At 40.2% G+C, this 25,220-nt stretch overlaps 2 protein-coding genes across 8 annotated transcripts in view; one reads left to right on the top strand and one right to left on the bottom strand.

Moving 5' to 3' along the window:
- CRYL1 (crystallin lambda 1) overlaps positions 1-7,963 on the bottom strand; it is a 62,151-nt gene extending 54,188 nt beyond the window's left edge. Inside the window, exons 1-2 of one of the 3 annotated variants that reach the window (XM_080374625.1) lie at positions 7,690-7,963; positions 4,729-4,836 (exon numbers count right to left, since the gene is read on the bottom strand). In XM_080374625.1, the coding sequence (XP_080230751.1) occupies positions 4,729-4,836; positions 7,690-7,721 (140 nt within the window). In that variant the 5' untranslated portion in view covers positions 7,722-7,963. The remainder of the gene's footprint in view (positions 1-4,728; positions 4,837-7,689) is intronic. The other 2 variants (XM_080374623.1, XM_080374624.1) reach the window with 2 other exon arrangements.
- An 8,754-nt stretch (positions 7,964-16,717) lies between these two features.
- The window catches only part of IFT88 (intraflagellar transport 88), a 57,923-nt gene continuing 49,420 nt past the window's right edge, over positions 16,718-25,220 (top strand). The window contains exons 1-8 of one of the 5 annotated variants that reach the window (XM_080374611.1): positions 16,718-16,766; positions 17,355-17,448; positions 18,470-18,532; positions 19,283-19,339; positions 21,023-21,076; positions 22,607-22,670; positions 22,747-22,816; positions 24,106-24,196. In XM_080374611.1, the coding sequence (XP_080230737.1) occupies positions 17,359-17,448; positions 18,470-18,532; positions 19,283-19,339; positions 21,023-21,076; positions 22,607-22,670; positions 22,747-22,816; positions 24,106-24,196 (489 nt within the window). In that variant the 5' untranslated portion in view covers positions 16,718-16,766; positions 17,355-17,358. Of the gene's footprint in view, positions 16,767-17,354; positions 17,449-18,469; positions 19,610-21,022; positions 21,077-22,606; positions 22,671-22,746; positions 22,817-24,105; positions 24,197-25,220 lie in introns of those variants that run through there. The other 4 variants (XM_080374612.1, XM_080374614.1, XM_080374615.1 and 1 more) reach the window with 4 other exon arrangements.

The following is a 25,220-nucleotide window of genomic DNA, read 5'->3' on the forward strand; positions in this document are numbered from 1 at the left end:
TAAGAGGAAGCCAGCTCGGGAAAGCTCCTAACCACATGGCTGTGGAATGTGCCATACGCTAGGAAAGGAGAGTGAAGCCTGCATCCTCACGCCACAAAACCAACCCAGGAAGCTGGTATCCTTTTTATACAGACAAAGCATAAGAGGGCATCACACAGCAAGAATTCATGTGCATCCAAATGTCTTTTCTAAACAATAGTCTTGTCCTGAAATGAGAAAGATGATGAACCCGAGTTATGGGGAAATGTCTTCCAAAGCTCTGGCTATAAAAAAACCTCATAGACACAGATACAGTCTACTTCCTTGCCCTTATGACCTGCCATACCTCAGACAATTCAAGTTTCACAACCCCATTCACAACAGTACAGAATGCTTGAAGTACATCACTTGGCCAGGGGTTCGGCAGGGTGATTCTGCTTCTTTCTGTCTCCTGCACCTTGTTCATTTTTCATAGCAACTGTGCTCCTACACCACAAAAAAGTTGAGGTTGCTTAGTGCAATACTACACTTTAAGTATTATTTTAATCATAAATATTATTGGACTTGATATCTAGTAAAGACGACAGGAAGCAGAATATTGTGATCTCAAGACCACTTGGCTCCAGCACTTTAAAGGTCTAACATCCTTGACCCATGCCGAAGAGCAACCTATAGTCAGATAAAGCTGACGTACAAGTAATTCTCACTGAACAGCCTTACTTTTGAGTTTAGGTTCAGTACCATGCAACCTTAGCACTATATATCGAGTTCCCAGAGGGCAGACTTCTGTACAAGTCCATTCTGGAAGCGCAGAACTCACTGAGAATTTAATTTTAATTAATTAATTTTAAATTAAGGGGATAGGGTCCCTATTATTCAATAATGAGAGGGTCACAGTTGCTTCCCTCCCAACTAAATATTTCCATGTTTTGATAATAAGTGAGATGTAATGTATCTATGTAATAAAAGTAGCAATAGTAATTTTATGTGCCCATATCCCTAGATACAACTACCACTTCACAAAGTCAACTTCAACCTGTCCCAGAAAATTTTTCTACTAAGGCTAAAAGAAGGAAGGATGAGAAGACAGAAAATAATTTCTAGTATAAATCTACTGTTTAGTGCAGTTGAATATAATAAAGTAGTTCTAAAAATAATCTTGTCTTTCTAAAAATAATCTTGTCTTTGTATTTTATCAAACTACATCCTGAGATCTTCCACAATTTTTTTCCTGAAGTTAGCTATAGCCTTTACACATACAACTGTTTGGGTTTTATACATTTAAAACAGTTACCTGCTTCTGTGTCCTGGAGGAGATAGTTTTGTATTCAAGTAAATACCGTATTTAACCAGCATCTACTTCTAGAAAGAAATCACAGAATGCATGCACAAATATCCAAGTTCTAGTGTCCTCTTCAGAGATTCAACTAAACTTTTTCCTTTTGCAGTAGTCTTTCATTTACATACAAAAACTGTTCTATATAAAACATACACCAGTTACATGGGGGGTGGGGAATACAGCATTTCCACTGTAATTAAACAATCTTTATCAGCAGCATAATTATGTTTAGAACAGTAACGCGGTAACTATTTGAAAAAGTTCACATATTGCAAGAATCATAAATGTGTTTTTGCGGGGGGGGGGGGGCATGCGCTAAAACATTTATGCATCCTATGTTTTAGGATTACTTTCAGGAACTGGGTACTACTTGTTTTTCTAATTCTCATTATTTTAAAGTTTAGCAATCTTGCATTCAAATCAGAATCACATTGACTCAGAACAAAGCATACTGTATACAGAAAGTTACATTTTCCAAGGTGGGTTACTACAGCATGCATTCAGTAAGTCAAGTGTGGCATAAAGCTGTTCATTAGTTTGTTTCTTCACTGGAAGAAATGGTTGTTCCATTAGAACAGACACTGGTTAATAATGCCACTGGTACACCCAGTTCTTCGATCCAATGTGCAGTCATTTTGTGTGTCAGGGCACTGACTACCACGTGTCTGAGAACAGGCAGACAGGTAGTAAATCCATCGCACCATGTTAGGCCCTAGTAAACACACTCTCCTTTTCTTTCTCTATCTGGTCTACTGATACTGTAGCAACCCAATACACACTTCCACTTGTTTCAGTAGATCCAAATTCCACACTTCAATGTTTTTTACCCATAACAAAATGCTTTGAATAAATTTACAGAGTACACTTCAGATTTTCCATAAAGATACATGAGCTCTTGTGATTATTGTAGATCCATCCCAGATTCATTGCAGTCCTCTTGCAGGACTACCCACCCCTGCTACCCACCTACTGTTTTGTGAGAGTTGAATTAACGAAGCCTGAGATGTTTCGAATTTATATAAAGGGCTGTAAGTTACAAGTCAATGTACTAAACATCAATCACATTAAAAAATACTTAAGTATTATTTCTGCCAAAGTAGCATCATCTTCTTTTAGAAGTAAGGCGAATGTTGTTTACTACTCAAATCCCACTTATTTAGGAAAGGGAAACTACAAATAGTTCTCTGCACACTCCAGTTTCTCCTTAATATGTAAAGTACCTCCATACACTAAAAGTTCATAGATTGCAGCCTAAACTGGAACAAATACTTTTCAATACTAAAACAAAATAACCCACAAAACCCCTAAGCCTAAAAACTTCCCTAAAAGTACTAGCTATTCAGAGCAGGAAAAAAAGACAAAACCCAGCAAGTCCAGGTAAGTACCCAGCAGTTGGCTTCGTCAGACAGCTCCAACAGGCATTCCCCTCCTGCTCTCTCCAGCAAGTCCTTGTTACCTACTCAGGCTCCAGCTCTTACACAAATATAGTACCAGTAACTCAAAGGGTTACAACTCAACTGCAGGTTGTATGTTAAGAAATCAGCATGACAAAGTTCAAATTTGACCATATTCTGGTAGATACAATCATTAAAATACTGGTTGAAGAAACTGCATACCTTGTATTTTCATAAAAACTATGTTGTCTTGAAACAAGGCTTTTTAACTAGGATGTTACAAGAGCCAAGATACACAAGTTAATTATAAGTTAAGAACACCTGCTTTGTTCTTGTTGATGCGAAAGGCAAAACCTGCTTTGAACTCCTGTGGGACAGCACCTGCAGGCACAGGACAGTACAGACGCATCCAAATAGCACTCTGCCCTACTTGACACAACATTTTATGCTTCAGTTTTCCAAGCTGAAAACTTTGGAAAGCTAAAGTCCTCATTTTGTTATTCAAAAACAAGAAGTTAGGGGTTGGTCCCATCTTCATTAATATAGACTACAAAACTGTCCCCTCTGCAATAATCCAGAATCTCATCATGGCAATTCTGCAAAAACCAAAAGCGTCTGTCATCCAGGTGTAGCAACAGAGATCTTCAGTCTGACTAACACCTACCTGGAGGGAAAGGTTTGGGGAAGTGGGGGAAAAAAAAGAAAAAAAAAATTCTCCCTCTTTCATCATCAAGCCTTTTTCAGCAAATCTCACTAGATACCACACACTGTTAACTTCGGGACTGACCTACAAGGGGCTCCTGCAGTCACTCCTCTTTGCTGTACGCCTTGTTAAAGAAAGCAATCAGAGTGCAATGCACCCCAACCCTGTTCTAGGTGCAGCTTACTCCCCATAGGAGCCAACACACAGCAGCTAACACATTTCACTTCAAGGTATCATGGAGGGCTGACACATTTAGGTCAATGCCAATCATGAAGCAACCTGAACTTTAGCATTAAATGCTGATACAACAACATAATAAGGTTGTGCACAGAACCACTCTAAAAATGCACTCCACAGGCATAGAAAAACAGTATTTCCAGGTCCAGCAAGAGGGTGAATTGGGCCAACCAGACACTGATCCTTCTATTGTAAGAACTAGGGGCCAAACAAAGCAACTGAGGAGCCAGGTTCAAAACAAACAAAAGGGAATAGCTCTTCACGAAGCTAGTAGTAAACCTGCAGAACACAAAGTCCTTTGGCAAGGACGCAAAAGCATTTACGCAGGTTCAAAGGAAGGTTAGAGCAATACTTGGAAGAAATCTAGAGTTACTGAATACATCAGCAGCTTCTAGGCACTGAAGGTTGGGGGCAGGGAGCAGATGGATAGGACTTGAACTTGTAGCTCTGTCATGTACCAAAAGCATGGGGCTTTAGCCATAGTGTCATAAGGCAACAGAGAAAAGGGCTGGAGGATTGCTGGTCTGAACCAGTGTGATTGTTCTCATGTTCACACCCTCAAATCTGCTCTTTATAAAGATGCTTCCTAGCCTCTACTACAACTGATCAGTAGTTGCATGTTTAGTGAAACTAGCAACCTATTCTTCTAGGACTCAAAAAATATTAAGAATTTAAAAATTCTAGTTATAAAATACTAATAACTGTACCAGGGTTCTTCAGCAACACATTCTGAAAGAGTCTTTGTTGTCTTTCTATGCTAAAACTCTTATGTTCATGTATTTTAAACTCTGCCTACAGATAACCTAATCACGGTAAACAATGTTTCAAGAATTTGGATTTAAACTCAAGCTCTTAAATCATTGCTTAAGAATTAAAGTGCTCTTCAGAAGAGTCACTGAGCGATATGGGAAGCACAGTTCTTCTGTTGTTAACAGGACCTGTACTTCGAAGTTAAAGCCTTCTTCAAAGATTAAAATCTATGCTGCCTCAAATAGTACAATATGACTGTTCATTCATGATTACAGAAATCCCACAGTTTCATTACAAACTCAGTCATTTCAAGTCAGGTGACCTACCGAATATTTTCCAGTGCATTTGTCAGCTGCTGATGTGAAACATCATAAAGTTTCACTTTGAAGCCTCCAGCAGCAAACACCATGGCCCAGCTGCAACCAATGAGTCCACTGAAAGGAAAAATACGAGCTAATTAATAAAGAAGCATTTATTTCAAGGAAGGAGGTCTGACAAGCATTGCAAGAAGAAAAGCAAAGCCTGGACTCTTCGATATTTGATTATGAGATTGATTACATATTGATAAGAAACAAATCTCTCTAACAGAGAAATATCCTTTGTTAACTGTGTAACAGCTTCTCTGAGAGCTGGGAGAAAGATAATGAGAAAGAAAAAAAAACCAAAAAAACACAGAGGACAGAAAAATTCAAAATACTACAAAAATACTACAAAAAAAGTAGCAGGAACCACTACTTTGGGGTGCTGGACTCAAGTATAAACAGTTTTGTCAGCTAGTCTTAACCTGGAGCTGGTATATGAAATTATATTAAGGGTTTGGGGTTTTTTTTTTGTTTGTTTCTTGGGTTTTTTTTTATTAAAAACTCATTCATTCAGTTCATAGTCTGAAGACAGACAGCAGTCCTTTGGTGCAGGAGTTCAGGATCCTGCTTCAGGGACGATCAGAAAACCTAAGACTAAGCTACTGAAGTCATGGGTCCTCAGCAATTCAGGAAGTACCATAAGCACGTGAAAAGGAAAAAAAAAAAGTCCCAGCAAATGTAGGTCTGATACTACTTTTCCACCTACCCACCTCTAGCACTACTTTTTATTTTTAGACAAAGCATTTTACCATGCTGGAAGCATACAGGAACAGTCTTCCTACATCTTTTGGTGAAGTCACATTACTAAAAAATACATAGAGGAAACCTGTAGGAAGTGACAATTTTATCCTATCTCTCACAGCAATGCAGATTTTAATTAGATTTATAGCAGGCATCAGCCTCTTCAAATGGAAGCACTGAGGCACAGTGTCATAAGCCTAAATAACCTAAGATTACAAAAAATAAATAAATTCCATTTAAGAGATAATAGCAGAACTCCATACCCATGACTGTTACTGTGGGAGTTTTGATAGTTACATGTATTTTTTGTCATTTCCAAGATAATTGTATTTGCAGCATGAAACTTAAGCAACCTCTGGCAATCAGAAAATATAAGGCCACTGGGCATGAATAAAGGCTTAAAAGAGAAGTAAAAGTCAGAGATAAACCAATAGGGCAGATGAGAAAAGTAGGAAAACAGGAACATCTTCAGCCTTTGGTTTAAATATATATAAAAAAAAAACCAAAAACAAAACCAGGAAGTTTCAGGAAACAGCAGAAATCAGTGGAAATAATTGGGACCAAAAAAAAAAAAGGTGAAATTTTGCATTTAGTGTTAAGTGGACAGTAAGTTCTCTCTCAAAACTTACCATTTAAAAGAAAAACCACACACCACTGTAGTAAGCTCAGACCTCAGCAGTTCTCAGGCAAACTACAGAACCAATACACTTTGGGAAAAGGTAAGGTATGGGTCAAAGTTTGTTACCTACTATAGCCTCCTGGCTAACAAGTATTTCTAAAATAAGAGCATTTGCATCACTTAAACAAGCACGTCTGAGCTACCAGTATCTTTATAAATTAGGATCATCTCTCTGCACTTTTAAATGAAATGAAACTGCACTTTTAAATGAAATTTCCTTAAATCAGTGTTTGAGCTCCCCCCCCCCAAAAAAAAAAATAAAGCTTATTTTATTTTAATACAAGTTTTTAGGATTGTAGGGTTTGTTTTTCTTTTGAACTAGAGTGCACAAAGTAAGTCAACAGTAGGTATCAGACCCGTGCTGTTAGTCCATCGTACGCAACAGCAACATAGAACCTGATGTTAGCATATTTGACCCCAACACAGTGCTTTTTGATGCTTTAAGTGCTGTCATTTTGGGCCCAACGATGAAGTATTACTGACCAGATCTGCTCACAGAACTTTTGCAGACACTACCATAAACAGTTTTTCTGCCTTCAGTGCAACTGTGCCACAGCGGCCTCAGAGAGCGAGAGCCTGGCTCTCCTGACCCTTCACACACCTAATGGGAATGAAAGTTCTACCAGCACCACCACTAAGCGCCAGCTTCGTCACCGTCACAAGACGGTGCCGAGACACATTCCAAGACCTCAAGGAGTCTTGCTAATAAAGTTTGTTGCAGCCCACACTTCCAGCACCAAGTTATAGTGGTACATAGGGGGCTGTTACATGCTGGCACATATTCTCCTCACAGAAGATTACTGTTCAAATAAAGAACTTCAGGAAGTTTAGGCCAAGAAAAGGATGAAACAACGCATTCCCACATAGGTCAGAAATACTGCTGTATCCTGTGATAAAAATGTATCACTGCAGGCATGCCCAAGAGAAACTTGGGACTTTCTTGACATAGCTGACAAACAGATTCTTAAAGCTGTGCTCAGATCTCTCCTGTCTTGCACTTACACAGAACACTTGCAGTGGAAAAGGGCAGCAGTCTTTCAGACCTACAGGGTGACTGACTTCGAGCAGAGTGGATGTTGGGTTTGTCGCTTGCTTCATTTTTTGGGGTTTTGTTTGTTTGCTTAAAGTAGCACAGAGCTGTCAGAGGCTTAAGCAAGGACACTCCTTCTAACAACCCAAACAGGTGCATCCCCCCGGCTCCTCAGCCCCCCGCAGTTGCCAGCCCTCCTTAGCGCTGCTCCCCTGCCCCTACCCCAGCCCTGCTCTCCCTTGCACGGGCTACACAGGCCAGACCCCCGGGGAGCCCCTCGCTGCCATATGCGACGCCCGTAAGGGCAAGGCCGGCTGAGGGAGCGCCTCCCCCGCCGCGGTGAGGCGGCGAACGCGGCTGCAGGCCGGGCCGTGCCCGAGCCCCTTCACACGTCCCCGGGCACCCGTTCCCAGAGCTGGCCTAGCACCTCCTTCCCTGGGCGCCGCACCTACCCGCGGCAGAGGAGAGACTTTACCTGCCGATGATGGCAACCTGCGAGGATTCCATGCCTGCGGGAGCGAGAGAGGCGGGACAAGGAGCCGGCACGGTGCTGCTAGAGCCAGCGCTGCCTTAATACACCCCCGCCCCTCACCCTACGGCTCCCGCCATGTTACGGCCGCCCCCATTGGCTCCTGCTACGAGCGCTCCGATTGGCTCCGCGCCCCTCAGTGACCGCTACTTGAGCCGCCCGGCGGGCATAGCTTCCCTGAGGCGGGAAGAGCCCGCCCTGAGGCGGCGCACGGCCGGGCGAGAGCGGCCCCGCTGCCAGCAGGCTGCCGGTCCCCGCCCCGCACGGCGGCAGGCAGGTCTCTGCGCCCCCGCTCACTTACTGGCAGCTCTCACCTGAGGCGAGTCCCGGCGCGCCCCTTCGCTTTCCACAGGACGGGGGAGCCCGGCCCTGACATCGCTCGCGGTATCAGCACAGCCCTCCCCACGAACTCGCAGCGCTGGCAACGCCGCCTGGGCGCCCTCCCCGCGGGCAAGCAGGCCCGGCATGGCCGCCCAGAGGCTGGGCCGAGCGGTGCCGGGGAGGGGGTCACCTGCCGGATGAGGGGCCGACAGCGGCCTTTGCCGGGAAGGAGGCCTACCTGTTGTACCCACTTCAGGGTGGGACATGGCAAAGGTTTGGGTGACGGCCACGACTTTACCCAGCCGTTAAACTGGGCAGGCCCCTGCAGCCATGTAATACCAAAGTGCTCCAGGTACCCCCAGCTGAGCTCGGATGAACCTGAGACACACCTGTAGAATCTAGGCCTTGGGATTCACAGCTGCCTTTGGAGATGCAAAGGCTCAGGCACATTTTGGCCAAAAACAACTAGAATACATCAAACCCACTGCCCTCTTTATTTTTTGACAAGGGCACAAATGAATTCCAAAGTAAAGTTCAAATTTGAAACTTAATTTCATACTTTTTTCACATTAAGCAAGGCCTTATTATTCTTAAAAATACTTTCTTCTTGAATTCTGAGTTAAAAATATTTTTACTGTCATTTATTTTTGTAGAAAAATTTTTCAAAACTGTGCAAAAATGTATTACATTGTCAACACAATTCTTTAAGCTGCTCTACAACATCTACTGTTCCTGTTGGCATGCTGCCAATTTTTTCTAATTCTGCGTAGTTGCTTTTCATTTGCATATTGCTCTATAATCATGCTGGATATTCCTGAAAGGAAACAAAAGTTAACAAAGTTAGTTATTATCAAAGATTATATTACTGTACTCTTTACATAGCTGAGAAATACTTGCAAGTTTTTCTGTGTCTCTGGCTTTCTGAAAAAAAAAAAAAAAAAAAAAAAGTTGAAGATTAATACATTTGCTCCCAGAATCAATGTTTCATAGTTACTGATGTAGTTCAGTGAGCTTTTGTTATCGTTTCAACCTTTGTTTGGCTATCATTTCTTCTAGTTTCCAAGAAATAAATACAATGAAAGACCATATAATCACTTTGACATCCATCCCCCTTACCAGCACTTTGCTAATTCCAACCACATTTATCAAGGAAACAGAAATTTCAAAGTATAAATTCCGTAAGGCTTCATGAAAACTACTCAATGGATAGCAGGTGGAAAGCCAAACTAGTACCTCCCTGACTTCCTGACCTTAACACCACAAAGGTAACCTTAGACCTGCCAGTAGCTGGGAAATGTAGGTGGAGCAAAGTGGTCATAACTGGGCCAACAGGAAGACTTTAAAAAGTGGGAGAGAAGGATACAGGACACAGTGCCAGTTCTGCTGCTCATAGCTTCTGTAGGCTGGTATAGAAAGCATTGTTTTATGATTTTAGCAAGTACCAATTTTGCTCCTTTGAAGACTAATTCAAAATGGCACGACTTAGCACGCATTACAAACACAAAGACCTTTGTCTAGCCAAAGTATAACTGAAGCAATTGATGTATACTTACTTTGTGTACTCAAGCTTTTACTTAAAAAAAAAAAAATCCTAGAACATAAAATTAATGTCTCTTGAGCTTTGGAAACAGTTTTTGGAATAACTTCACAATCTCTCCCATTTGGAAGTACTTATCAGTTATTTTAATATCTTTTACTTCCTGAGATGTGTATTTGTACCTTAAGTTGTCTTAAGTAATAAGACTATTAGAGACAAAAGCCATTACAGATAGACAAACGGATTCAGCAGAATTAAAAGCTCAGTTAAACTCTGCAGGAGACATACTACAGAGGTTTGAGAGCTAATGATAGTTGTGATAATTAGAGCACCTTTAAGTTCTGCTGGTGAGCAAAGCAAGAGGCCAGTGGCAATGATATCTGAACTATATTTTATAATCCACATATTAGTCACAAAGCCGCATAGCTTTGGATCAGTTATTTGATTAGCGTGTGACAGTGGCAATATTCCACAATGTTTGTGTTGACCAGACACACTTATGAGTCCAAACTGAACAGATCACAAATGGAGAGTGTAATTTGCAAGAAAAAAGGAAAAGATGCGGTGACGAAAGTTGAGGCGGACTGAAAAGAAACACTATGTCTGCATGGCTAGGTTCAGACAAAATGGCCTTTATTGTTTATACAAACTATTTGTATATCTTAGACAGTGCAGGTGTTAGACCTTGATAGGTTTTTGTGTCCTTCTTCTTGCTTGCTATTTGCTGTTGCTGTAGGTGCCCGTATGCTGCGGTTCTAAGCTCTGATTCTTCACACCCTGTTTACATACCTGACAATTTGTGGCTGTCTTAAAGGTACACGGCTAAGTCTTTGAAGTCAACTAACTTGTCTGCAGACCCGCTGCAGACCCCAACAAAAAGATAAAGAATTAAATTCTCAAAATTGTAAGTCAAGCGAAGAAAACATGATTTTAAAAAAAAAAAAAAAAAAAAGCATAGTTTCATTTTTGCGTAATAGCATAAGAGTTTTTAGGCCCAGGACTTACAGCCTCCACAAACAAGGGACAGTGATTGCCCTTCCTCTTCTGCAGTTCACGGGGGATGAGCAGAAGGTACCCTAAGCCCAGAGACATCAAAAACCTGTAACAATGTGGTAAAAGATCCTCAGCTGCATTAGGGAATGAAAAGCAGGGCTTGTATTGGCAGCAGGAGAGGCCCAAGTGGAGCAAATATTCACTCACCAACATATATAATTTTTCTTCTAAGTCCAACAGCAGTGTGAGCAGACTCAACTTGTGTTGGGAGCTGGAAAGTTGATCCCTCCATGTTTTTAGTCTCTTTCTATTGAGCATGCTCCTCCGCTGCCCCAGTGAGGAGCTGTAGTCTGCTACTGGCTGTGGAGAGGGGCTGTGGAGAGGCGGTGAGTTTACTGAAGGGGAGGAGCAGGATGGTATAAAAGAGGCATGTCATGAACAAGGGGAAATAACTAGCATTAACTGTGAGCTGTTAGGAGGTGCAATATGAAGGTGATGTTAATTCCACCTTGCAGAAAATAAAGGAATTGTATGCTTCTAAAATAACAGTGTCTTGGCCTGAGCTTTTGGCATGGGATGGAAACAGAGGCATAGTTCACATTTGTCAAGTATTAGATTGGTTTAATGCATTACTTGCTTACCAGAGCAAACAATGTACATTTCTTTTGTAATGGGCTGTGGTACATTGCTACTATGATCCTAATGGTTCAGAAAACATAATACCTTAAAGTTATACCTTTAATAACGTTATTCCTATTCTGTAGAGTTCTAACTAATGGTTTGCATACTGTAACTATAACTAGTGATTATACTAAAATGATGCTACAACTAAAACTACTGTTTTAATTATTGCTAGTAGTTTGTGCAGTTAATTTAGGTGGGATTTCACATTGCAAATGGTCTGATGCAAATACTACCAATACTGCTAAAGTGCTAATTTTTAAAGAAGGTATCTACAGGAATCAGAAATTAAATAGTAGCAAAATAGATAATACAAAAATATGATTTAGCAGAATTAGATGGAATTATATTCTTTAACAGTAAAAATACCTGTTAACAAGATAATTTTCCTGTTGCAAATGTCTTTTAACTCCCAACTACAAGATATATTATTTGTAACATATGTATTTTTCATAGTGATGTTCTATTCTTTTTGTTTGCTTACAAATTCTGTGTAAATTAATTTACTTCTTTACTAAATACAGACTATATAGTAAATTGATGTTCAGAGCGGAACTACACCAAATATTTTCCACCTTTAGAACGGTTTTAAAATAGCTCTTTTAAAAACTTTCAATATAACTCCATAAAATATTTTAACCTAATTACATCCTCATCAAGAACCTAACCCTGAAAAAAATCTGATCCTTGTACTTATTATCATCGCATCAAGAGTAGCTCTAGAAACTTTATTTTCTAACATGAATTATCTTAATGTAATTTATAGATGCTTATGCGCACCAACTCTGAGACTGCAAATATAAAACTGCCTTTTAAATCTCCTACAAGAGACAAAAGGCTTCTTTAACTTGCTGTTTCTATGTTGGGAAACATTAACTGGAAGAACTTTATGTTAAAAAGTGCTATAGAGATGTGGTTTTAACAGCACAGAAATATATACAGCTAATATACAAAGATTCTAACACCCATACTGCTCATACACTTAATAGTAGAGGAAAGTAACATGCAGTTACTTTCTTTTTACAACAATTCATCTGTTGATGAGATAAGTGAGCCTGGAGTATCAAGGCTGTAATATAGACCAGTCAGCAAAATACTGAACAGCTGAAGTTTGAATTTTCAAGTGTAGGAAGAGCATGATTTGAGGCTTTAATTTTTTAATTGTCTTCAAAATAAATTTAGTTACCATTAAGTTCAATTGCCATTAAATTCTTAAATTTTCAACTAAAAAAAAAGTTTAGAAAGGTTAAGTATTAGGAAGGCTTTAATTTTAAATGCATTCCATATTTTCTTTCCCTTCAGTAATTTTTAGAGGTATGCTGATAAGATCTGTTCATTCCCAGAGGAGTAGTTAAATGCAGATTCACTGTTCATGGCAGTCGAGCTAGCTGAAGGGTCTCTGCATGACAGCAGAAAATCTGTGCAAATTTTCTGGTCAGTCCAGAATTCAATGCTAAAAATTACTTTTTAAATATTATAATGGGAGAATTACTTTTTCAATTTAGACTGTTCTCTAAAAACACCAACTAGGGGTTGATCAGGCAAACAGTTAAACGGCCAGAGCAAGGGTAAGGTACACACTAACAGTGATTATAACAGGCAGACAGTGGCCAGTAACCCCTGAACCCAAGTCAGTAGGTCCTGGAACAGTTTGTCTGAATCCTTGTTTGCAATGTTACCACTGCAAAAAGACAAATTTACCATGTACTGAAAGGCAAAGAAATTAGTACTGTTAAGTATAGCTTCATGGTCTCCTTAATCTGCCATAAATTTTCACTGAATTCAGTGGATCAGGTACTTCATGTCTTGAAAGGTAACTGAAGAAAAACCTGATCATAAACCACTTTGCTTCAGCTGCACAAGCATCTAACTTGATGCCAGTCAGAGGCCTGATTTAGGGCAGCAATCAGATGGGAAAAGACTGGAACAACTTCATTTAGTGACTGTGCTGACTTAATCGAATTTAAATGATCAGGATTTCACAGCATACAACATTTTTGGGGCTGTATGCTAAATTTTCTTTTTTTTTTTTTTTTTTTTTTCCCCAGCTTCATGTTCCAGGTTGCCCTCTGGATTTAGCCAACACCAGTAAAGACATTTACATCGTAAGGGTTTCTTCCTGTAGCATGATCTTGTTAGAACATGTCTTATAATCACAACCCATGAGTAGGGTCCCATGTTGCCACAAAGGATCCTGAGATTTGGGGGATTTGTGTTAAATCTTCATGCATTAAGCTCTATTTATACTTCATAGCCCCAGAAAAAAATAATTGTAGCTTGACACAGCTTTTAGAAATATAGAGTCTGTTGAGACTCTCATGTTGTTGTGAGAATGTCAGAAGTAGCTGTCAGCTGGACTGACAGGCCTAAGGAGCCAGGCCAAGAAGTATTCCCAGACTCCTGACCAGCGTGCTCCTATGGACCAGACACTGAAGCTGTCTGTCTCTGGGGTTAAAATAGCCCATTACAGTGTTAGCTAGTTATCATGCTCCCAAACAGTTCTCAGTATGGTCAGGGACCATACAATAGCTGGTTTGCATGTATACTCCCAGTTTTGGAGGGTAAGACAGTTTGGTAATATGAACATGGTCAGATTCCAGTGGTGTCTCAACATCATCACATTTACAGGATGGATGCATTGCCTCCTTATCATGATGCCTTCGACTGCCTTAGATAATTGGGCTGAAACATTAGAATATGTTGGGCACCAGTATGCCCAGGTCCCTGATATGGACAAGCTGGGTAGCAGAGCTAGGGATCCTGCCACAGAACATGACTGCTGCTCGGATACATATGTATGTGTCTGGGGACCATCAGAAAAATCTCAAAGCCATAGGCTCAATTATATATGAGGAGTCATATGCAGAAAAAGGGGGCTAAAAATGTCTATATATTTCTTATGCTGAAGTTCATAATTTGTAACTCAAGTAATTCACCTGAAAGTTTTTCCCACCTTAAGTCTGTTATTCTGTAAAATACTTGTATTCCAGAAACATCAGGTATAAAGATTGGCATGTCCAAAGGTCCCAAGTCTAAAGTTTCTGTGTGAAAGTGGTTCGTGCATGGAACGTGAACAGGTTAATGCAAGAAGTGATAATGTCTTAATACTTCTTTGTGTTATCTTTGTTTCTCTTGTTGGGAGCCAGAGTAGAAAGACCTTTCACTCATATCCTCTGTGCCTTATCTCTTCAGAAAGGACTTTGAGGCTGAAAGAAGGTGAGCAGCAGAAAGCGCTGACATTGCATAATGCTCACAAACCCTGACCATAAAAAGGGTGTTCTGACTGATTCTGCACTGTATGCAGGGGTAGGTTACAATTGGTCTCGTAAAATATTTTCTCTCTCAAAAATACTGTAGGCATGTTCAGAGATCCCTGCTCTATTCTGTTTCCCATTTAGGCATGGGAAGTTTTCCCGAGTGTAATGATTTGCTGTGGGAAAATCACCTGAGACTTGACCAGGTTTCCAAAATACCAGCTAAGAGAAAGCAGTAAAAAAACTTACTAGGAATCATCTTTTTCTAAGACATTAGGGCCTTTAATATTTTATTTAGTTTCAGACACTATGGCAGATGGGAAGCTTTACTGACTTCTTTTATTGAGCCTTTCCTTTTTTCTCAGCAAACTGGAAGAAATGGTGTTGCTGAGCACCCCAAGAGTGGTGACTGTGATGAGGTCTCTGACCGGAGACAGTGGCTGCTGCCTGATGGCATTGCCTGCTGGTGGAGCCCTGCCACGCTCCCTATGGCACCTGCCAACAATGATCTGAAGCTGAAGAAACATGTTCAGAGATACTCTCAGGTATAGAACACATGCTTGGGCACAAGGTTTGACAGCTATGCGAGAAACCATTTACTTTACCATAGTAGATTTGTTTATCTGTCACAATAGCAAATCTCTAGAATAAAATACCAACTTTCACCATAAAGTGAGAGCAGGTTGGCTTTACTCTTGGGAAGAGACACAAAGAAATTTAAACTAGGTATAAGGATGGGAGATGTCCTGAGGTCCCTTCCAGCCTGAATTATTCTATGACCCAGTAATCCTAAATTTCCCATTATGGAGAAGTCTATTTTCCCCCCATGCTGAATGCTGTTTAATGTTTCAGAAACACTAACTCATTTATCCTAATAATTTTCCCATTTAAATTGGCAAATATTATCTGTATATCACAGACTTTTGTTTGTACACAGCAATGTCTGGCAGATAATAGATCTTGTTTCCATTTATGTTTTCCTTACCCCATGGACTAAAGGTAGGCAGCCTGCGGAGCAGTCTGAGTCGTCTGCCATCCTTCACAGTAGCTTTGTGTGCCTCTTCCCAAAGGTGAAGAAAGCACAGTGGGAAACAAAATTTGTTTGTATGTCCATCACATGGCAACTTTTATTTCTTGGCACACAGGCTCCCACCTTAGAAGCATGCATAACGTAACTCAGGAAATCGAGTGTATGTTTAAATGTTTGCAGGATCAGTTCAGAGTAAGCCCTACAACAAGCAAAAAGTCAAATTCAGCTCGCATTTTAGCTTTAGCTTAGCAATCAACACAAATCCACCTGAAAAAATGTGTCTGGGAGAGTTCAGAGCAGTAGTGTCCCACCTAAAAGATGGTCATGGAAATATTTTGGATTTGTGGGGGGTTCCTCCCAGCAGTTAGGTATCTTAGAGGACAGAATTTTTTGCAGAAACGAGGGTTGTCTGGCTTTTTCGTAACCGAAGGCTAAGCATGCCCAAGCCGATCGTGGCGGCCAGCAGAAGCACAGCGATGGGATCAATTTTGGGAGCGGCACAGAGGCTTTGGCCTCCCCCTCCGCCATTTGCCGCAGGGACGTCCTCTCGCAGTGCGGGGGACACGGGCGTCGGCAGGAGCTTTGCGCATGCGCCAGCGCCGCGCACACCCCGCCCCCCCGGCGCCAGCCCCTCCTTCCCCCGGCGGCCAGGCGCGGTGCATTAGGGGGTCGCGTCCGCCGGCTTCCCCCATAGCAACGCGGCTCGGGCTGGGCCCGGGGAGGCCGGTGCCGTGCTCGGAGCGGAGAGAGCGGGCCGCGGGCCGCCGGCGAACGGGCCGTGTGCCAGCGCGTCAGGGCTTTGGCATCGTCGTCTTGGTTCGCTGAGCCTCTCGCCGACCTGCCGCGCTTTGCCTTGGAGCGCGGCCTCGCCGCCGCCCTGGAGGCGCGTCGCTGCCGGCGGCCCCGCTTCGGGCGCTGACTGAGGAAACCCGGCAAACCCGCGGTTCGGCTGCGGGCCGCGGTGCGCGGTGTGCGGCTCGGGGGAGGCCCCGGCCCAGCGGGAAGCAGCGGCGGACATTCTCCCGCTGGAGCGGGCCCGGCCCTCGGCAGGGTGCGCAGCGCTTGGTCCTGGCTAGGGCTGACTCGCGAAAGGGCGTATGCTTTGCGATACAGGTGACATCAAATGTGACCTTAAGGTTTTTATGCAGATAGGTAGCCAGGCAAAGAGGGACCCCCTCTGTGGTCTTTCTCGCACTGAGGACGCTAAGTGAGTGCAGCCCTACTAGACACTGAAGTATTTGTGAAGAAAGACATTGGCACCCTGGCTTCTTTAATTCTAGTTTGCAATAACCATTTGAATCATATGAAGGACGTTGCGTGTCAAAAATAGTTGTGGCTGTGCTGATGCACAGACACAGGTGAAGGAAGGAAGATTTGAGACTAGAAGAACTGTCTTTCATGAGACTGCTATGGTTTGGCCTAATAAAAAAGGCAAACTTTAGAATGTGAAAGGGTTATCTTCAATCTGGATTATCTGAGAATGTAAAGATACTGTCCTAAAAGTAATACAGATAAGATAATTTAGTTTTAATGATAAATATCTTTAAAACCATTTTTATAAATGCCTAACAAAACAACTCTGTGAGATGGTGCCATTTACCATTTTTTATAGGTGAATCCTAGTTTTTATGACAAATTGTAGTTTATTTTTAATTCTAAAGACAGTGATTAAAAACTAAAATTAAATTGGAGCTCTTCTGAACTTGGGCAAACCTTGTTACTATTTATATTTTACATTTTTAAAGATATATATAAAACCACTGAGATAACATTTGGCATGTTAAATGTTTCACAGAAAAATGATGCAAAATGTGCATCTGGCTCCTGAGATTGATGAAGACGATCTCTATTCTGGCTACAATGATTATAATCCCACGTTTGACACGGAGGTAAAAATATTTGCTGTTTCCCATCTTTTCCCATACATAAGATTGTAACTTCTAAGTACAAGATAAGAACATCTGGGTATGGTAATGTACAAATGTACTACTGCTTTGAAGTGAAATTTTCTTTATTTAGCAAGAAATTAATACAAAGATTCACCAGGCTCTTTTTGAGTAGTTATTTCTTTGATAGTTTTCTATTCCAACAAAACACTTATGTGCGTTATGTAGCAGATCTCATATGCTGTAATGGTTAGAATCTACAAAGTATAGAATCCTAGTTATTTGAAGGCCATATTCACATTTAGGCATGTTCAATGTGGCGTTTCCCAGACAGTGTGCAGCAGGAGGTTTTCTGACAAAAGAGGGTACTTACTGGTTGGTAGGTCTCTGATCTCTTGCTGTGCTGCGGCTGAAGGAGGTAACAGTAGAGTGGAGTCCTGCAGGTCTCTGCAATTGGTAGAGACTTAAGGTAAGCCTGCAGACCACTTTCTGGTAACTGCTGGTGTAGTAGCATTGGAACAACAAAAGGGGGTTATTTGATCCAAACCTACCACCCTGCTCAAAGCAGGACCACTGTTGCAAGACTTGGCATCTTGTATGAAATCCCAATGCCAAGTTCGTGGTAGTTGCAGTGTGACCTTAGGGATATGAGAACTCTTAATGTATTGGCATGACAGGCATCAGTGTTAGAATTTAGAAATAGTGCTAGTAGTAAGCTTTTGGACAGAAATAAAATTTTCAGGTTACATCTTATCACTCAACCTCTACTGAGAAGTGTGTTTTTATTTTTCATAGAATAATGAGGTTTTACATTTCCTAATGTAAAATACCAAAAAAGATAGACCAAATAATATAATTCTTATTTATTGTCAGTAAAACCTATCATTCAGCTATCTTCAGGTCAACTATTTTTGGAAGAGTTAATTTTTTACCCATCTGCTTTTAGTGGTCCTAAGATTCTGAAATTGTGAGTTTGGGTGTTGTGGTTTTAAAAGGGTTGATGTTTTTATTTTATCTTTTCTAGGATTTAGAAAATGATGTAGCTTTTCAACAGGCAGCAAGAACAAGTCATGGTAGAAGACCCCCTGTAAGTACCTTTTAAAATATATTGCAGTAGTGTAGACCTTCTCTAGAACCTGAGCTGTAATTTTGGCACTGAATCAAACTTGTCTGCGGAACATTGTATCTTTTTTTTTTCTTTTTTTCTTGTCTACCATTAACATTAAGATACAGACTTTAGTTATTTGTATGAAAAATAAGTAAAAAAATTAGCAGAGCACAAGTTCCATTAGGTTCTGGAGTTAAGCTAGAGCAAACAAGGAACTTTGGTTGAAAATGTGTATTCTTGTTTGGTAAAACAAGATAAAACCTTGTTAAAAAGCAAAATGATATGTTCTGAAAGGACTTTGTTTAATATTCTATACATAGAATTACTGGCTCTGACATACAGTTACAAGGTTGAGATACATACTAGACAGTTGGATTTAGAAATCTGAGTATTACTATTCTGACAATTTTCCCCTCCATATTCATGTAATTTATATTAATTTTCTTACCTTAATTTAGCTGTGACTTCATCAGTTTTCAAAACTAGGTATAAATTTGACACCTGCACTTCAGAAGTACATACTATATGTCTAAAGAAGAGCTGGAACTGACCAAATGATATTACTGCTTTGCCTGAATAATCTGGTACTACAATCAGAATCCTTTCTATCACAACTGAAGCATTATTTCTGTGAATTCACTATAGAAACTATATAGAAAGACTAACAGTTAACGCATATGGGTGTTAATTGGTGGGAGTTTTTTGGGGTTTGGGTGTTTTTCCACTCAGGTGACAGCCAAAATTCCTGGTACATCAGCTTCAAGACCTTTAGCTACTGGATTTGGGGTAGGTTTTTGTTCTGTTGTATTCTTAATGAAAAGGAGGTATTTACCAAAAACTAAACTTGCCATTTAATCCCTTGCACAAAGTGAGCTCTTCTTATCTGAGTATGTCTTTCCAGTGAACTACATGTATTTGTTAATTTTAATTAATTCACAATAATGCACCTGGTCAAGGCATGGTTACTGACTTTTTTCCTTTTTTTTTTTTTTTTCTCTTTCTCCCAAACCATACTGCAAATCAACTTCTGTACTGCATAAGGTAGTAGATTCCAAGGTATTAACCTGACTTTCTTGCAGTGTGGATTGTTATTTGGGCTTGAGAAGGTTTTCTGGAAGTTGAGGTGAAAGTCTTAAAAAATACAGGCTTTGAAATCACCTTTCAAAAGAAAGTTGGTTATATTCATTGGTATACTTAACCTATTGTAACTCTTAAATCACTAATACATTAACCTGGTTTGTTGTGGAAACTGAAGTTACGCACTAGTGATGTATCCACTATCCCCTCATCCCAATTACATTTTTAACCTGTTGGCCTGTATCTGTCAAATTTGAAAAGACAGTGCTCTTAGATACAAAGTTCCTGAAAGTTTTACGACAAATAAAGAAGAGATGTCACGTTGCTTTAGATCTCTCGTGCAAGTTAGCTGGGTGACAGTTTCATCTAAAGAACACCTACATTCTATTATGTCATCCAAATACAACCTTTTACTCTGAACCTTCTATCACCTGCTCTGCATATGTTCCTTTTGAGTGCTTTTCAGCAGTTGTATTTGCAGATGTTTAGTGTAGTACTACACTGTAACAGGAAAAGCTATCTTGTTGGAGTGCATAAAAAAGCACTTCCTAAGGATAATAAAGGCTGAGATGTTTATCTGCAATAGTAGAGCTGGAAACATCACAGTATTGTCCACTCCACACCAGCACTACCTGTTTCACTTTGGAGATTTGCTTCTCCTACACTACAGTTCTTGTTAATGTAGATTCAGCCTTAGCAGAAAAAATGAAAATCATGATGGGATGGGTAGTGGGTAAAATAGTAAAACATAGGCCTCTGACTTGGAATTAGGAGAATGCTTTTTCATGGCCTGAAACCCCTTATTTTTGTCTGTATGGTATATCTGTAGCAACCTTTAGCACTTACCACTAAATATTTAACGTTTATTTCTTTACTTTTTTAACTACTACAGAAGGACGGTATATGACATGTCAGCTAATAGAAAAGACCCATTGGCACTTTCAAGTTAAATTGTATTTATTGTAAAATAAATGTGCATGGAAGTATGACTTAATCTATCGCAGTATTAATCTCTTATCAGCTGTACTCAATCTTCCTGAAGTATTTTGTGTAAATTATTTGTTCAATTTAAATATAGTAGTTTCAATAATTTAATAATGGAAAGTACTGCTGCCTTAAATTTCTGTGTAATTTTTTTTGGAAGGTCTGACACATATCCAAACACATAAAAAAACCATATTGTGAATTTGTGCTAACTGAAGTGTTCAACATCTTTAAGTCTGCCAGGCCCTGGTAGTATATTGCATATGAATAACATAAAAGGGAACTTTGCTATGAACTTACGTGAGAGTTAGACTTTTAAAACTCTGTGTTGGGAAGACTGCATGTAGCCTTTTACAGGCTTTTAATACTCTGTGAATGCTACTTTCAAACATTTACTTATTTTTGTAGTCAAAGACAACTTTAACTTCATCTATGGGAAGACCAATGACAGGAGCTATACAGGTAAAACTTTGAATATTTGTGTTGTACTGATTTGGAACAATGAAAATTTTTGATAAGTGTTTGTGTTTGATACAAGTATTTAGAAGTTTATTGAAATTATACAAATATTACATGTTTTAATTTGTCCTTTTTTGAAAATACTACTGTCAGAAGGCATGAGGGTTGTGATGAGTATTTTATTTGAGCACAAGGTTGGAAGCAATACCAGCGTAGTGCTCTTTAACACTTACTGACATGCAATCAATAGTTTTTCATTAAAATAGGGAAGAGAAGTAGATTCTGGTTTTCATGTTTTTTCTTATGTACTCTTAATAAGAATCTGCAGCAATTTACCAATTACTTTCCTTCCACAACCATTAAGCATATTGACTTAACATTAAATATATCTATAGTCACTATATTCTTTTGTCTCAGCCCAGGTGGGAAACGGGAATTATCAGGGAGCATCAAGACTAAGGCTAGTCCCTAACAGGAGACCCAGGAGCCTAGGGGGAAATTGCATAGCCAGCAGTGCAGGGGCCTCACCAGCCAGGACCCAGTCCCACAATACCTGAGCAAGGCAAATAGGATCCACCCAGAAATACTGGCCATGTCCAACCAGAAGTTCAGAATGTAAGGCAATATCATGGTGATGAGGCAGGTCCAGGGTCAAGCCAAAAAGTCAGTGCATGGGCCAGGGTTAGAACCAGTGATTGCTGGCCAGGCCCATAGTGACAAGGTAAGGCTCAGATCAATCCAGGAGGTCAGCCCTCAGTTTGAAATCTGGATCCAGGGACTCTGTGGCCTGGCATAGCTTTGGCTGGTGTAGAAATCGGTAGTCTTCCAACAAAGCTCAGGCAGAGACCGAGGGATCATAGCTGAGCTTAGATAAAGCTCCTGGACGTGTGGGTATGGTGTGTGGCTGGAAGCCCCAGGTGAGTCTGGTCAGGGCTGTTAAGGTTGGTTAGTGCACTCGGTGTCCTGACAAGAAAGTTTAATAAACTGGCATGAGGTGGGGTCAGACATTCTTGTGTTGGGAGGCATTGTCTGGTAAGAAGTTACAAATAAATAAAAAAATTCTAGTTTGTGCCTCTTTTGGTTTGGATTAAGTAAAACATTCTCATCCATAATCTCATAGGATTCTTTTTATTGTCAATAAAAATTGAAAAAAGCAACTGAGTTCTAAAACAGTGTGACAGTAAGCTAGAGTACATTACAGATCTCAAGACCAACAATTCTTAAGAATTTCCTAAAAATAATTTGATGTTGAAATGAAAGTATTCTGAATACGTATAAAATTTACACAAAGTAGTAGGTGTTTCTTTGTGTCAGTTAGTTTCCCAACAGTGTTTGCTCCTCTGTTTTGTAGACAGACAATTACGATCTATAATAGTTGAGAAATACAAATTTTTAAAAAAATACTCAGTTTAATGAAGTGGTAACAACTGATTTTTGTATTTAAAGGTTTTGTAATATGTAACTGATGTCTGTGCGGTCCACAATCAGTTTTTTTAGGAAAATGATTTTAGTATGTCTTTCTTTTTATTTAAGGATGGCATTGCTCGACCAATGACAGCAGTGCATGCCGCAGGTTACACTAAGGCAGCTATGAGAGGTACAGTTTGTAGAAATTGCCAGCTGCTGGAGAGAGGTGTTATTTTACAATTTTCAGTACTCTGTTAATTTTGCAGGTTCTTCATTTGATCCACTTGGCCAAGCAAGAGGTCCTGCTCCACCTCTGGAAACGAAAAATTTTGACAGGTTTGTTCGGTTTTGCATTAAATTATTTCAAAAAAATTAACATTAAAAATAAAAAAGAAGAACATGGGTAGAGTTTGTAACTGCCTAGATGTTTTTAAAATCTCGAAGGGCCAAACTCTTCACTTTGTGGACTAATGCCACAAACATTTATGCATGTGGTTAGCTGACCTGCCAGAGTAGTTGCACTGACTTTCAGGAACTTCTGATTTCAGTGATTTCTGGTTCTGACTGTAGCTCAGCAGCCTGGATGTAGTTGTTGCCACACAAATGCTGTGATACTTATATAGAATTGTGGAGGATTACGGAAGAGTGTGTGACAGGCAAGGAATGCCATGATTCTTGCAGCTGCCTGGCAAGAACTTAGGGGGTATTTGCTTGCTGTTTCTCTCTGTTCACTCTGACCTTAGCATTTGAGGTAAAATTTACAGGTTGGTGTGAATGTGAGTTCACTCAGAAAAAGTCATTGAGCTTTTCAATACAAAAGCTGTATTCCTCAAATATAGCTATATAGGTGTCGCAGCACTCTCCAAACTAGCTGGCTGCAACAAGATCTTCTACCATCTCATACCAACATACTCTTCATGCCAGTCCCTCTGCTGCCTTCTCCTAGTCTCTCCTCACCCCAGGTGTACGTTCTCTCTCTCTGCTTCTTCCTTGGCTGCCCAACCACTTAACAGAACCAGCCACAGCTGCACCTTATCTACATCGGCCAACCCGCTGCCCCTGAAGCCAGCTCACAGCTGTAGATTATCAATGATAATTAACCCAGCTTCATTCCTCTACATATAAGAAAAGGGAATCCTACTGAAACGTTTGGTTATTTAACTGAGGAAAAAAAATCTAGATGAATGATATTTTATTAAAATCTGCATTTGTAAGCTGTACTTTAAAGTATATGTATGCAAATAAAAGCTCCATTAATTGCTTTTAATACAATAATTCATTTCACTAGGTGTTTGATTTGAAAGGTTTACCAGCCCATCTGTTTGTTTGTCGTTACTTCTCCTGAACAAATTGGGTCCGTGAAATTTGACTTGTCTGTCTTGTTCTTGGAGAAGGATTTATGTTTTTGTAGGTCTCTGTTCTCAGATTAAAAGTGTGAATGTGCTCGCTTTGGAGGATGTTCTCTGGGCATAGTTTCACACTGTTTTCTTTGATGGGAAAACCAGTTAGTGGTGACATGTGATACATCTCTGTTGTTTTACTGAGGAATCCTGTGTAAAAGCTTAGCTTAGCATTTGCAAGTTGCATTATTAGTGTTAATCCTTTTATTGTTATTTTTATTTTAGTTCAGAAGAGAAGATTAGGCAATTGGAAAAAAAAGTGAATGAACTGGTTGAAGAAAGCTGCATTGCTAACAGCTGTGGAGACTTGAAATTGGTAATTTTTCTGGATTTCACTTCACTTTTTCGGTGAAGAATGATTTGTATAGATAGATATTTCAAACTGACTTGGATACAAACATTTCAGATTATTAAAATCATTTTAATTCTATCTTTTTTTATTACTCTCTTAATCCAGTGGTACCTTGTATTGCAAACAAAAAGTAGGAGCTTGTGTATTTCTTGTGTATGTATTTGTTAAAGATTTCAGTGTTACAAAACCTCCCTTCCCCGTATCTCCATTGACCTCTTCAAATGGGTTTCATCAGTTATTCATACTGGCACAGATCTGCCCAGTCTAACCTATGGACTCTATGGGAGTCGGTGACCCTTCTTCAATATCAGGTTTATATTTTGTATCTCTACAGCGTTTGATCCTCAGATGTTTAAGGATCTTGGCTGAGTGACATTGTTTCATTGACATTGACATAATGTAATTTTCATCCAGGACTCACAGTCTATCATTTAAGCCACCTCCACAGTACCCTTCCATGTCAGGGGCTGTTTGATGTTAGACACTATATTGCTTTTGTTCCACTGTAAGGGGTCAGCATCAAGATGAACTATTTCATCTTCTTTCAGTCCTTCAGACAAAGGGACTTTCCAAGCTAAGCTAACCCTAAAGTGCAAACACTAGTATCCTTCGTAAGGCAGTGTCAGTAAAGCACGTTAGTCTTGGGTTGCAGTATGTCAAAATAACCTTGTAATGCTTCCTTCTTAGGGCAAGGTTTGTTTTTATTCCATGTGCTTTGGACTGGCCAGCTCCAGCTCCTAAACTACTGGAGGCAGAGCAGGCTCAACTGCTAGAATTAAAGATAAACATTGGCTTCTTAGGGATGTAGACTTCCTCTCTGCTAATCCATTTCCTTCTCAAGTTGATGGCGTCTGATCCATAAGGGGAAAAAATTAACTAAGCTATGAGAGGTGATGGTTCTTGCACAGTCATTTGAGCTGTGAAATTTTTAGTCTAGGAGTGTATTCTGAGGAGGTATTGGAGTACAAGAATGGGTAAAGCATCTTTC

Source organism: Falco punctatus (genome assembly GCF_963210335.1).
Source record: "Falco punctatus genome assembly, chromosome: 2".
Taxonomy (NCBI): domain Eukaryota; kingdom Metazoa; phylum Chordata; class Aves; order Falconiformes; family Falconidae; genus Falco; species Falco punctatus.